This window comes from Pieris rapae, chromosome 13, assembly GCF_905147795.1.
Source record: "Pieris rapae chromosome 13, ilPieRapa1.1, whole genome shotgun sequence".
NCBI classification, from domain to species: Eukaryota; Metazoa; Arthropoda; class Insecta; order Lepidoptera; family Pieridae; genus Pieris; species Pieris rapae.
The window spans coordinates 8,866,296-8,882,164 of NC_059521.1; the positions used below are offsets into that span (position 1 = coordinate 8,866,296).

Genomic DNA, 15,869 nt, shown 5'->3' on the forward strand with positions numbered 1-15,869 from the left:
ACTTTTGAAAGTGGAAGAAAAATCGCCCAATAATGAATTGTTGCCAAACGATTTGACCGACAAGCATCTTTCTAATGAAACTCTGATCAATGAGATTAGAGATCGCAATCAAAGGGAGAAACACGTCATTATTGCAGGTATACCTGAACAAATAACCATTAACGCAGAGGAAAGAAAGTTTAAGGATGAGGATAAGATAATACAAATGATTTCCACTATAAACCCAAATCTACCAAAACCCCTTAAGGTCTTTCGTATAGGAAAGTTTAATCCAGGCAAAAACCGTAGAATCAAAGTTTGTTACGAAACAAATAGTACGGCTAAATTCTTATTACGTAACAAGTCTAAATTTCCAGAAGCCATTAAAATTTATTCAGACTTAACTCCAGCTCAGCAAAAATATCTGCAAAATTTAAACGATGAACTAGTGCGGCGTCAGGCTGAGGGAGATACTGACATCACTATTAAATACAGATCTGGAATACCCACTATTACCAAAATGTTTTCAAAAAACTCGAAGTAATAAACACAATCAAACATCTCAACACAGATACGAATACCTATGAAGTCTTAGAAAACCATAATCAGCTACAGCCGCACAAGTCACGCTTATCGTTCTTATACCTTAATGCTAGGAGTATCCGAGTGAAAGGCAAATTTGATGAACTCAAATGCATTTTAAAAACAATTTCTAAAACTGTTCATATCGTACTAATAACAGAAACATGGATCACTAATGAAACTCAGGCCCAAGAGATGAATCTACCAAACTACACTCATTATTTCAATTATAGATCGGATTTTAGAGGTGGTGGAGTCTCAACTTATGTCCATAACAGTATAAGACATAGTTTGTCTGAGTCAACATATAAAGACGGCAACAACTACCTGTGGGTCAAATTAGACAGATATGCCACCGAAATTGGACTTGTATATAATCCTGGAGATACAAACTTCCTAAAGTTTTTAGAAGATCTTCGATCGCAACTAGGACAAAGAAAGAGGGCCGTAGTTTTCGGGGATTTTAATATAGATTTAGCGAAAAAGAGTGATAAACAAACTAAGCAATATATGGATGTAATGGACGAGGCTGGATATAGCATCATAAACAAAATTCAGAAAAAATATTGTACACGTGACTCGAAAACACGAAAATCAATAATCGACCACGTATGTACAAATCTAAGAGATGACTGTTTTCATATGGCATTTATTGAGACTGGAATGTCTGACCATAGGCAACTTTATATTGAATTAAAAAAATCCAAAGCCCCACAATTGATATATTCTGAATATGAAGCCATTGATTATTCAAGATTTTACAAATTATTCAAGACCTACAATTTAGATATAGCAACACTTGATTATTCTCTACTAGAAGAGACCATTAAGGACTGTGTAAGGAAATGTAAACAAGTGAAGAAAAAGATACTTAATCCACCTCAGAAAGATTGGATAAATGGAGAAGCTATTAATGCAATTAATTATAGAAACCAATTATGGGCTGAGCTGAAAAAAGATCCTACAAATATAGTTGTTCAAGCACAATATACTACTGCAAGAGACGAGGTCAAAAGAAAGATAAAGGAAACTAAAGATAATTACTTCTCCAACGAATTTGTTAAATACGCTAATAACCCAAAAAAAATGTGGAGTCTAATAAATAAATTGGCTAGTAACAAATTGAACAAAGATTGCACACCTTCAAAACTTATAATAGACACCAAAGAGTTAACTCAAACAACCGATATTTGTGCAGCTTTTAATACATACTTTTCTACCATAGGGCTGAAACTAGCTAATGAAATACCAACACAATTTCACACTAATTTTACACTAGCACTCCCTCAAAGTCTTAATGCTGAATTATCTAACTTCACTCCATGCACAACACTTGAAATAACAAATATAATAAAAACACTAGACACAAATTGCAGTACTGGAATAGATGGAATCAATACTAAAACCATAAAATGCATTATCAATGATCTCTCTGAATATCTCTCGATCTGCTTTAATAAGCTGCTGCTTAAAGGTGAATTTCCGGATTCTCTAAAGAAAGCCAAAGTTACTCCTATTTATAAATCAGGCAGTAAAACTGACCCCGGCAATTACAGACCAATATCCATTCTGCCTTCAATTTCAAAAATATTAGAAAAAATTATTTATTCAAGACTTGATACTTACTTACAAACTAACAATTTTATTTTTAAACGCCAATATGGTTTTAGATCAAAAAGCAGCACTTTATCAGCCACAGTTGATCTTATCAGTCATATAAAGGAAAACATTGACTCTAAAAAAATGGCGCTGGGTGTCTTTATAGATTTGAAAAAAGCGTTTGATACCGTAAGCCACAATCTATTGCTTAAAAAATTAGATCGTATAGGAATAAAAGGTTGTGCGCTAAAATTATTCAAATCTTATCTATCAAACAGAACCCAGATAGTCAAAATAGGTAATGCTCAAAGCTCAGAAATACCAGTAACATGCGGCGTCCCACAAGGGTCTATACTAGGTCCACTGTTATTTTTAATATATATTAATAACATTCACGAGCTCGGTTTACATGGCCAAATCACTCTCTACGCTGATGACACCTGCTTATTTTATTTCGGTATAAATATCCAGACTATGGTTGCTCGAGCTCAGTCAGACCTAAATTCTCTATATTCTTGGTTTCAACAAAATCTGCTAACCATAAATATCTCAAAAACATCTTATGTAATATTCAGAGCAAAAAATAAAATCATTCCTATGTTTCAACCGTTAAAAGTTCAAGACGTTGAAATCACTAACAAAAAATGGGAAAAATATCTGGGTCTTAGAATAGATACATATTTAAAGTGGAACTTTCATATATCACACATAATTACCAAACTAAAATCACTTATAGGCAGATTTTGGTCAATATCAAAATGTATTCCTCAATCCGTACGTCATTTAATTTATAATTGTTTAGTCAAGCCACATTTCATATATCTAATTGAAATATGGGGTACGGCATGTAAAAACATAATTTCTAACTTACAAACACTACAAAATAAATTAATAAAATCATTATTTAGATACAATTTTTTAACACCGACTAATAAAATCTACCAAGAAACCAAAATTATGACAATTAAACAACTGTATGTATATAGCACCTGTATCTTGATAAAAAAAATTTTAAATAACTCAATCCATAGTTGCTTGTCGTTTAAAAAAATCAAACACACAACGACACGCAATACTCGTCGAGCGAGTTTGCTTATCTTACCGAAGCCGCGTACAAATTATTTGAAGAAATCTATTAGGTATGAAGGTGTGCAATTATTTAACCAATTACCATCTCAAATTCGTAATATTGGAGTGTTTGACAAATTCAAAAAGGCATTAAAGATGCATGTTAGAATGAACATAGCTGACTAAAATTGTTACGGCTAATGGCGACGTGTATCTCGCTCGTCGTATATAATATATTAATATTAAGTTTCTCATGTAAATAAAATATTTCTGTTTTGTAATGAGAAATAAAGTTCTTTAAACATTATATGTCATAGCAAAATGTTCCAAATTTTGGTATGTAGTTCCTAAAAAGGTAGACGTTCCCGGAGCTACTTAAAAAAAACTATTGTTTAGCCGATATCATCTTCATATTATATAGAGCAATGATATACATATCTTTCAACTTGACAAGAATTAATGCTTCATTTAACAACAAAAGATCGTATAAACATGACTGATTTATTCGGTAAATGAAGGCTTTGAGACCCGGTTTTCGTATTCAAAATACAGGTTAAAAAAGAACGTATATATTATAATACATTTTTATTTATAGAAAACAAGTAGTCGTACCGATATTTGCGCAGAATCTTTATGAAGTTCTAGAATCTTTTTGGCGTTTGTGTTTTGGATATGCTTGTCCAAGCTAATCAATTCGTTACTCTTAACACATTGAATGCTTAAACAAGGGTTACAAAGTAATAAACAGAAACCCAAACTTTTGATGGCGAATTTAGATTAAGTAATTAGGAATGTTGAAAAAAATTGTATGAATGTATATTATTATTATTTTTTTAATTGTCGTATCCAAGTGATCGGCATACAACATTCGAGAGCTAAGGATGATAATGGTTTAAAAAATGAACAGGACATGGATCCGAGTAGGCGGCACCTCTACTATGACCCCGCTCAACTCGGATCCGAGAAAATAATGTATAAAGACATAAGGAAGAAGTGGATATTTGTTTTCTTCCTCGTTTCTTGCATCTTAGTAGTTGTTACACGGACGAAAGTCCTTAATACAAAACTAAACTTTTAGCCTTAGACGGCCTCTAAGAGTGCTTGGCAACGGTTGACAGTTGAGTTTGTAAAATCTCAAAATAAACAATCCGCGAAAATGGAGGACACCGTGAGCAATTTCTGCAAAAACCCTACATCTTTTAGTCGATACCAACTCCGGGGAAATAAATACAGATAACACAACATTTTCTGCAGCTGTAATACTTTTTGACATTTAACACCTTTGTCTTCAGTCACCGTGACCACGCACGCTGTAAAGCACGCGAAACGTCGGTTTAAATTTAAAATTATGTCCAAATAATTATAAGTTTAAATACAATAATACATAACTATAATCCGTAAAAAAGTGTTTTATTAAATGTGTAAAAGTTATGTTAATAAAAGACAATACTAGTTGAGTTTGTAGGCATAATATTCATGAATAGCGACTAGGTTTTTTTTTGTTTGAACAATGAATTTTGTTTTGTTATCATTTAAATTGTAATCTATGATAATCAATATTCTTATAAAAGACCAATCTTCTTATCAATATTCTTATAAAAGACCAATGTAGTAGTTTAACCAATTTTTTTAAATATATATATCAGAAGGCACGGGCAGAAGGCTCCATTGATTTTAAGGATTGGAAACATTGGCTGAAGGCTCGCAAGTGCGTCGTCAGTCTTTTATGAATTTATACGCTCTTTTCTTAAAGGGCAGAAAGTTGAATTGATGCGGAAATAATTCAGTAGGCTGCTAGAACCACATAGTTGTGCAGTTTGGCAAAATTGCCTTAAAATAGCTCAGTTGTGGAACGACGAACATCTCTGAACACTCCAACAGAGAGACCCCACATCTCTACCCATCGACAAGGGACCTTGTCGTTTGCAAAGTTAAAACTTTCTTCTCTATTCAACAGACACTAACTAAGCAAGTGTCAAACGGTTGACATCATCATTTGATAGATTAACAAGGGATTTATTGTGTTGTCAGAATGAATGCATATTATTTTATGATAACAGCTGATAATTTAATTCAATGCGACATTTGTTTAACGTAGATACCTATGATTATTGTATTAATTGTTCAAATATTTTTCGAATGCTATAATTAATATTATGGTTATTATTTTATCTCGGCCTTATCGCTTTCGAGCGAGCACTGTGATGTTAGATAAGCCTTTGCTTACAAAAAGACAATATGTATTAAAAAAGGGCACATGAAGAAGAAAAAGGGCACATGAATCACGATTTTAGATCTGTTTTACATCAGTTACTACGAAAGTTCACAATGTTGAAAGGACACAATGTTGACATGTAATGTTTGAACAGTAGATATTAAAAGGAAGGCGGAGAAGGAGCTAAGCGATAAGGAACGAGATTATTATTTATTGCTCTTGAATAACCAAGGGAATGTATTCAAATTTTATGATTGTTTTTTTTCTCCTTTTGAAAATCTTTGAACCTTTTTGTTAATATTATGTATTCCGTATTTGGCTATATTTTTAGCGTATTTTTTGTTTTTATAAATTGTTAATATATTTTTGGTTAGCTGTAGGATTACTAAATAAATTATTAAATACACATGTACTGAACATCTACGCCATGTCGTTACATACATAGGTATATAATTATCTACTAATATGAGGAAGGCGTTACTTTCTCAGCACTGTTGACATTTCTATCATATAGACTCAATGATCTCTCACTGGTAATTGTGTTTCTTGTATTACACCATTATCTTTAGATTATCGCTTACTTCATTTTAATACTCTGCTTTATTTTTCTAAAATAGTAAAAGCGATAATAAGTCAGGGCAGTCAATAAAATCGTTGCAAATAGCTTTAATCAAAAACTTCTGTCTTCATGTTCCGCCCTAAATTCTACATATTTCATAAAATTGTTTTGGTAAAACTATAAAAAGCAATCATTTTAACATCGTTTCATGTTATTCGAATTCTAATGACGCTCCTAAAACTATTAACCTCTTCTTGGCAAATCTGTTGACGTTATGATGGAAAGAGACGGAACTAGATAGATTGAGTCAAAACTGTGCAATCAGACTATGATTTACAAAAAAGACGTTAAACATCATATTTTATTTACAATATGTGGTAATAATTGCGCAAATAGAGAAAAAAAATTGACTCGCTGGAAACAATGACCTGGTACAGAAATACTACAGTTACTATAGTTTGTATCATCCGATATTGGCGCAAAGAAGACTACACACTTCAACAGGATAACACATAGTTAATTTGTTAGTTCCTTTACTGATATACGTTAGTCACAAGGTACACCTACGCAACGTTCAAAGGTCGCGTACAAAAATACCTACACTCTAAAGAAGAGAAAAAGTACTAATAGTCATTTCTTGAAGGCTAAGAAATTTAAAAATTATATTTATTTAATCGCGATTTATTCTTGTGCTACCGTTTCATATATCTTACCTTACTATTTGTCTAACCCCGATATGAGTTTACAATTGTACGCCTATTAGACTTTATCATATTTCAACATACATACAGCCACGCCTTAATATCGTCATAAGTGAACATATTTTTACCTATATGAATAAATGATTTATGAATTGAATTTAAAATAATTTTAGTAATACAACATTAGTAAAAAATGTTTATCTAAAGCTGCATTAAAATGCTGACAACAGCATTTTCCTCGCTGCATTGCAATACTAATGCAATTCCAGTCCCGCGGGATACCGTCCTCGCGAGATTCCGTGTATGTTTTCGGGATCAATCCAGAAGCATAATATGACGAGATCCCGTCCGAGATTGACGGGATTGGGCGAGAATAGTCAATAGAGTGCAGTCGAGATACTGATTTACTTAATACAGAACATAGGTTGCGTTACATGATAAGAAAAGCAACTCTCACAGAAAAGTTGGTCTCTTAGTGCGCGTCGCATAAAAGAAACTGCAGTGCTGTATTTAAGAAACCGAATTATTGCCAGTTCTTCTTACCCGCTCTACGCCCTTGATTTGAATTTAATTTGTTTTCCTTGACGTTCATAAGTGTACATGTTTACCTAAATGAATGAAGATATTATTATGATTAACAAGACGCTTTGGAGCAATGGAAAGGCAACGAGACAGTCCAATTTCCTAGCAACCAAGAACCAAACTAGAGATACGACGGTATTAAACGAAGATCACTAGCCACTTTCTTTTATTGCAGAGGATTAAAATAAAAGGGGTACTGCTACACAAACGACTACATCACTTCAAGAGGAATTATCTAAGCGACTAAAATTACTTTTACATGTATATCCACAGGCTTAGATAAATTAGAGTCAGTAATAAAAAAAATATGAATTTGCTTAAACTAACTAGACGAAATCCCGAAAATCTCGGGATCACGCTGGATTGATATTTCTATTCGAATGTCGAAATTGGTCTCGAGTCGGGATTGCATTCGCTATGCGATAGGTACTTATTCCTTCAGCGTTAAAAGGACCAGCTCCGAGGTCACCAGCACTTCATCAGGCGCCCTCTTTAAAACTTTTAAACCATTAATTAGCGCTGTGCACTTACACAGGTCGAAACTTTTTTAATTAATTTATATTTCTGTCTATCGATATTTTATTATTATTATTATTATGTAGGTTACGGGCCTGTTTCACAATGTATGGATAAAGTAACAAATAGCTATGCAAGACATAAATTATTAAGTTCCGAATAAGATACGTCGCGTTTCATGACGAATAGCGCTGTCGTGAAACGCAAAAATACTGTTTATCTTACCAATAAGTAATAAATAGCTGATTTGGGACTTATCTGGACATTGTGAAACAGACCCTAAGAATATTTAATAATATAAAGTATGAATATAGAAATGTTGGCAACATGCATATTAAAATCATCCACAATTTAACGCGGTTTCGCAATTGCCATGTAAATAGAGTGAAATTAGATAACTGACATCGCGGTATTCACTTGCACCTGACATTATCTAGTTGTGGCTTATTGTGACCACAACTCACAATACTCTCAGTTGAACTGTGGAATGTTGGACGACTAAATAGTGCTTGTCTTGTGGAAGTGATGTACTTTAAAACTAGGTAAGTTTCCTTAAGTTGACTCCATTTAGATTTAGTCATTGTTAAAATTATCGAAATTTTAATATGAAGGAGGTAATCTATAATAATAATAAATAATGTTCTAGCTAATTTGAATAGTTTATTAAACTACTAAATCTTAATTACCGGGTGTATAACACAGACTACACAATTGTTTTATTGTCGTTACAAAAATAAAATTAAAAATGCAAAAAACCCGCCAAAACGCTTTTCAATGCAAGATGGCGTCGCTCCTATGACTGAAAACAAAATACAAACGTCAAGCTTTGTGTGCGTTTGCTTGACATTCAGGTTAAATCTCACATTATATTATCTATGGGCTTAATTTACCACAAAGCGCGTATTCAATGGGATTCTATAGGATTCTCTTTATGACTTACAAAGCAATTATCGTAGATTTAGATTTGCTTGAAAAACCTTTTATAACTGAACTTGTTACTTATTCAATATTATAAAACCCTATTTGACTTTTCTATTATAAATTTAAGTTATTTAGTTAGAGTTTTATTGTATTTGAATAATAACATCAGTTAGTACTAAAGTTAGGGAATCAGTCTGGACAGGTAATGTTTGTACAGTAGAGATTTAAGATAAGAGTCTGCTTCAAATTAAAGTTTACAGCAGCAGCCTGACATATGAAAATTGATTGTGAATTTTTATGATGTAATATTTATTTGCAGTTACTCCACAATCCCTTTTTAATGCATGTTACATAATTATAGATTTGAAAAACACATTTTTAATAATAACGAAAATTAGGAAACGTTCAAGTAAGACGCAAGCAGATTTACTTAAATTTATCCCCTCCCTTCCCTACTCTTGTCAGCAAAACCAAGCTCTCAGAAATAAAAGTACAAATGCATTTCGTTCTCAAACATGGACAATGTGTGGGTAATATGTGTAAAAGAAGTAAAAGTGTCTCCCTATAGTGCGTAAAACTTTAGAATTTTAAAAACTTGACTTTTAAGGAAGAATTAGTTTGCACCATTTAAACTCATTCAAACGACAATTTTCTTTACATTTATTAAAAGACATCAAATTAATAAATTGTAGAGGACCACACAGATCCATACAAGTTAATTAATATGCAAACTGCGCGGACACCAGTTTGTAAATTTTATGTCCCTGCATTAAGTACGAAATTAATCGTAAATTAGTATCAACTATTGAATTCAAGACATTTATTGGGATCCCAATTTCGATTGAATCTATAAAAATCAAAAAATTTAAATTGGACTATAATAATACGATTTCATGATGTTTTAAAACGGTGTCCTGCTTAAAACAATCCCGCTAAATAGCAGTAGCCCGGGTAATTTTTATATTTCAAAGATAGAACAATAATTGACCTAGTAAATACTTTTCTGTATCAACTTTTTTTCTCTTTGATAAAGTTTATAATTTGTGAAAGTTCGCGAGAACAAGAACTAGCAGTTACTTTAATAAGTATTGTGTACAATTTTTATATTATTTAGAAGACTTAAAAGGTTCAAGCATCACCTATTGATACGTGAGTTTCAACAACTAAGTAAAAGAGGACAGTATGACTGAGCCGTCTCATTCACTCATAAACACAAGCCATTTTTAATTGAGTTTCGAGCGAAATGGCACTGCCCAGTAATACGCGGCTTCTATGCTTGTTCTTAGCTGAGCTGCACAGATCACAATATGGATAGAGAATAATACCTAAAGCTGCTTTAGATACCACATAATAAAAATAGATTATAGAATAGATTAATCATAGACACAAATTATATTGATGTTTCGTTTATTATTTTGATGGAAATCAACAATTTTAAATAACACGCATGGAATCTGCATTTCGCAACTTATAAGTCCCTTGCATTGCAATGTGTCAGCATTTGTTGCATCGTGGAACCTCATTGTTTTGATATTTTCTGTACATTCATAAGATTGTTAACCCGTAACTATCAGTTTATTTTTTTATTAAAATTGGTTTTAAAATTTTTTTTAAACCTTCGGCTGTGGCTGACGTAATTTGCACTCAGGCTGTCATAACTTTTGTTTGAAAAGTGAGAGAGGAGAGAATGAACTGGAGTTTGCTGTCTATGTTAAAAGTTTTGATCGGCTTTTGTTTACCAGGTAAGCGCAAGCAACATAATAAATTAAACTAAGCAAATGAGACGCATTTCTTGGAAAAGTAATGTTAAGTTAGTTTAGTTAGATTTCGTAAATAACTTTAAAATTAATATATATTTACGGTACATTAATAGCAATTTTGGTTACGGTCGATATGTTTTAATTGGTATTAAAGTATAAAAGATAACAGAGCGAAGCACCGTGCTATAATAGTATTACACAAATCGTTTCGCGGTAAACTTGTCTATGGCATTTATCACATAAAGAAGTCAAAAGTGAGTACCTTACATGTATTTAAAAATGCGGTTAACAATACATAAAACGTATATATTTCATAAAATAGAATATTGTATGTAATAACAAATGGCATGTAGGGCGATTTTAACGTAGGTATAAAGCGATAATCACGCCGGCGCCTCACTTGTAGGAACTACGAATTAAAAAAAATATTTTATAGTTATAAAAAATCATTATTTACAAATTAAAAACTTTAATGAAAATTAACCGTAGAATCTTATAAAGTACATATATCAAAAGGGCTCCACGAAGTTTAAAATTTTATAGGTTAATTATTTATACCTTTCATCCCATTGTTTATGCCAATGGAGATTGGGAAAAATTTGTTAACAATTAACAATTGAATAACTTTTGGAAAAATGGTGATTAAACTTTTATTTCTTCAGGGCTCGATTCTTTCAAGTGTTAAGAAGATACTATATTTTTTCAAATTTTTAAAATCACATTTTATGTTATAAAAATATTATTTTTATTGCTGATCTCTCTTTAGCAGCGGCGCGCGCATGCCATAACCGCCGCGCGGAGGCCTATTTTCAACGTCTAATTAATATTATAAATAATGGAGATAGAATTCCGGCAGTTCGGAATTTTATATTGGAAATTTCTGAATTTTTAACAAAAAACGAAATATCATTTTTTTTCATCTTATTTTGTTGTTTGCAATTTTTATCCTACACCAAAATCCTTCAAAAACATTTTATTTATTTGATTCCGAATCGAATGAGCCATCGCTCATATTTTTAGGACCTTTATCACTATTTTTCATGTTTTTGAACTTGTTGACAAGACTATCGCACGGCCCGACGTTTATTCAATAAAACTAAACATTTAAAAATAGAACCTACCCAGGGTACTGATATTGATTATATTACTTATTATTTATTATATATAGTATATACCCCATGTAACGACTCTCGATTTATCGAATATCCCCGGAATCACTCGGCTTTGGTTGGTTTAGCTTGTCTTCCATGCAATGATACACTCTATATTTTTTTACTATGCTATTCCTTCCACCCCAAATAACCATAGTTCAATAAAAAAATACTCTTTAAGTTGCCGATATTAGTTAAAACTGCGGAGCTGTATACATTTTTTTGTAGGTTTATTGTCCGAGCCCGTACCTAATAAACTTGACTATGGGCACCATATGTAAAAAATACGTTATTTTGTTTACCAATTGGTATTGCTTGAGCGTAATTTTCACGAAGATGCCTCAATATCGCAAGACATGAATAAATTAGGTAATAAATACAACATAAATTGTAGTGCTGTTCCAATAAGAATTGTGCTTTACGTAATAACAAAACACCAATCTGATTGTTTTTCTTATTCTAATACATATTCTCGTTTTCCATTTACCACAAACACCCTGTAACGTTAATTGCACATTCTTTTGAGTGTCGTTACATAGAGTTTACACTAAATATAGGTAATCAATGGAATGAATATATTAAATGAACAGTCTTCATACGAAGTTAATCCTAATTTACAGAAATAGAAACCAACGCGGAGATTCGCGCGCCAATTGAACGTAATTGAAACGTTATTAATCCGAGAGAATATGCTTTTAATAATAGTATTTTTTGTCTATTAATCTACTTACTTATGTATTCTGTCACATATGTATTGTTGATCTAAGTAATCTGTTTCAGCTCTGTACGTGTTTTGTTTTCTATTTTTTTTTATAGAACAGAGGGCAAACGGGCAAAAGGCTCACCTGATGTTAAGTGATACCGCCGCCCATGGACACTCTCAATGCCAGAGGGCTCGCGAGTGCGTCGCCGGCCTTTTATGACTTGGTACGCTCTTTTCTTGAAGGAAATATGTCTTCTAATATGTATATAAGCTGTGAGATTACTAATAAATAAATAATTAATACGAACTTCTTACAGAGTTATTTCAGGTCTTTATTATATGTTAAATTTTTTATCGATTGTGCGATAAAATCTATTTTTTTTTTCATTATCGTAGCTCTTGTTTCAGGATTCCCGAACGAAAAAAATATGAGTGAAGAGAAGGTGCAATTGGACGAGGTACTCGGCACTCTTGGGGCGTTTGGCCGGCACCAGGTCATCACACTGTGCTTGCTGTCATTGGTGTATGCTACAAACTCTATGTACAATGTGAATTATGTATTCGCTATTGAGGATGTAAATTATAGGTATATTTGTATTTTAAATTCTTATTTTTAATACGGGGTTGATTTTATTTATTTATAGACTGAATTTTTTTAGACTGAAGTTTGGAAACGCAAACAAAATTTTATTGAGATCGGAATCGCTGGAAGTTAGAGGAGTGTTTTGACAGTTTCCGTGGCAAACATAAAACTTAAACAAAACTAATATTAAAGTTAAGAGGTTGTAAAATCCATAGAAAAATTACTTATAAATTTTTACAAAAAATTACAAAAGTCATGATTAAAAATAAAAGGTATAGAGAATGCTTTGTTATAAATTGTACATTTACTAATATCGATTTAAAGAAAAACACTTTTTAACGGATTATAGTTATGTATTATTGTACTTAAACTTAATTTTATTTGTACATAATTTTAAATTTAAACATCTTTTAGTCGATACCAACTCCGGGGACATAAATACAGATAACATAACATTTTCTGCAGCTGTAATACTTTTTGACATTTAACACCTTTGTCTTCAGTCACCGTGACCACGCACGCTGTAAAGCACGCGAAACGTCGGTTTAAATTTAAAATTATGTTCAAATAATTATAGGGTTTAAATTTAAAATTATGTACAAATAATTATAAGTTTAAATACAATAATACATAACTATAATCCGTTTAAAAGTGTTTTTCTTTAAATGTGTAAAAGTTATGTTAATAAAAGACAATACTAATATCGATTTTTCATATAACATAAAACTTAATTTTATTTGAGTTTTAGTATTATTTAATCAATTTAAAATGCTAATATGCCGTATAACGAGATATTGATAACAAGCCTACAAATTAATTGTTTCGCGTTTTCAACAAAAAAATTAACCTTTACGTGTTTATTAAACCCGTTTTCCGTAAAGCAAAAGGAAATATAAACATCTATAATGAATCAAAACTCCAATGTGAAATATTAATAGAAACAACAATAATTATAGTTTGTTGTTTCATAAAAGTTCTTCAAAATAATTATTCTGATCTGATTCCTAATCAAACTTAAAACAAAAAAAAAACAAAACTCGAAAATATTCAAACAAAAATTCTTCTTGAAACAATTCAAGCGACAAAACGAAACTCGCGCTTTTTCCACAGACTATCCAACTCTCAATCAATTAACTGACGTCATCAGATAATTGACAATCTAAAAGAAATATGATTATTTATTTTCCATATTATAGTAATATAAGATTTTTTAAATTAATTATATATTTGTTTGATCATTATTTAAGCAATATTTTACGGCTATGTTTAATTGTGTATTATCATACCACGAAAAACTCAAAACTTAAATATTCAGATGTAATAATTCTTCTGTAGAGTTTTTTTTTTGCTTGAACAAGCTTATCTCAGTAGCTGTATTTATCTGAATGGACAGTCAAATTATCAAGGACGACTATAGGTTATGAACATTACAAACAAATAATATATAATAATACTAAAAGCATTCAATTTTCAGATGTAAAGTTCCAGAATGCGATATAAACGACAAATTCAGCGCGCCATGGTTGTCAGAGCTGGACATTAAACAATGCTATCATCATCCACCCTTGCAGGGATGCACTGGTCTCAATACAAGCATCGGCGAAACGTGTACTGAGTGGCTTTATGATGTACCAAATAGCTTTATAGCTGAGGTAGCAAAATTTTATAAAATCACTATGTTTAAGATTCTTTTATTAGAAGAAATTTAGCGCAAGGTTTTGGTTAGAATTTTGGCATACGGATGTTTCTCTCTGTCTCGCTTCTTAATCTCACCTTAAGTCTTATTATTTATGACTTTAATAAAAAAACATGGACTTTACAACACTATTGGCCACAGATTCAAGAAATATTTCTTTTATATTTTTTCTTTGTACGCAAGTAATACCTTGCAAGATGCAGATTTGTGAAACTAAGCTGTTTCCTCAAGATTCGCAATGACAATAGAAAAATCCATAGGTGCACAACTGGGATTTGAACAGAAAAACAATGACACTACAATGTTTAGGATTTTCCCGCATCTACACGTACATTTCTGTTTTCCACCCTAAATGATATACTTCTGTATTCAAAAAAATAAGCCTTAGCTATCAAGATTAATATAAGATTTGCATAACTGTTTTTATATGGCTTATTGTGCGGACTTTTATAAATCAACTGAGTGTCCCGCTATCTTTGAAAAAAAAATTACTTATGTTGTAATTGAATGCATTTTAGACTCTCATAATCACTCTGAATCTGAGGGTTAAATTAGTAAATTACCGAAATATGGTGCACGAATAACGTAAATTTGGCAATTTAATTCCTTTGTATAATAATTATTGGTAAAGTACCTAAGTCAAAATAAAAGAGCTTTAAAATTACAAAATAGCCGTTTCAATCAGCGCCTGGTCACGATTTTCGTTCGAAGGAAGAATTATCTCAGAGTTCGCGAGAATAGTATAATTATCTTACCCTCACACGTGGCCGCAATAATACATATTTCGCTCAAATAAGTGTACCGTGAATAACACTTTGTACTTTGTTTAGTACTTGAGAACATTTTGTATAGGTAAGAATCCGCCCATATCTTTATCTAAGACAAATATAAAATTCTCGTGTCAATGCTCGTTCCACACCTCCGAAACGGCTCGACCGATTCTTATGATTTTTTTATGTATATTCAGTAAGGCTGAGAATCGGCTATTATCTATATTTCAAACCGTTAAGTGATACGATCATCCCATATTTATATTATAGTATAATATAGTTATTTTTATTGAACTAAAAAATGCTTCCTAGAAATAATATTCATGGCAAAACGACGTTTGCCGCGTCAGCTAGTAACATATAAATATATAGTATGTTTGCAAAGAAAGTGATCTAAGTACGTTCAGATTAATTAATTAAAGAAAACCGCACAACCAGCCTTATAAAAATAGACATGCAAATCTCATATTAATTAATCATAGTT

The 15,869-nt window shown here is 31.7% G+C and overlaps 2 protein-coding genes across 3 annotated transcripts in view; one reads left to right on the forward strand and one right to left on the reverse strand.

Moving 5' to 3' along the window:
• The window catches only part of LOC110995515 (protein prickle), a 254,268-nt gene that overhangs the window by 220,498 nt on the left and 17,901 nt on the right, over positions 1 to 15,869 (reverse strand). The gene's annotated exons all lie outside the window — the stretch shown is intronic.
• Positions 1 to 15,869, forward strand: part of LOC110995521 (solute carrier family 22 member 1) — a 36,747-nt gene that overhangs the window by 14,703 nt on the left and 6,175 nt on the right. The window contains exons 1-3 of one of the 2 annotated variants that reach the window (XM_022262725.2): positions 8,167 to 8,343; positions 12,745 to 12,922; positions 14,394 to 14,571. In XM_022262725.2, the coding sequence (XP_022118417.2) occupies positions 12,765 to 12,922; positions 14,394 to 14,571 (336 nt within the window). In that variant the 5' untranslated portion in view covers positions 8,167 to 8,343; positions 12,745 to 12,764. Of the gene's footprint in view, positions 1 to 8,166; positions 8,344 to 12,744; positions 12,923 to 14,393; positions 14,572 to 15,869 lie in introns of those variants that run through there. The other variant, XM_045630654.1, reaches the window with a different exon arrangement.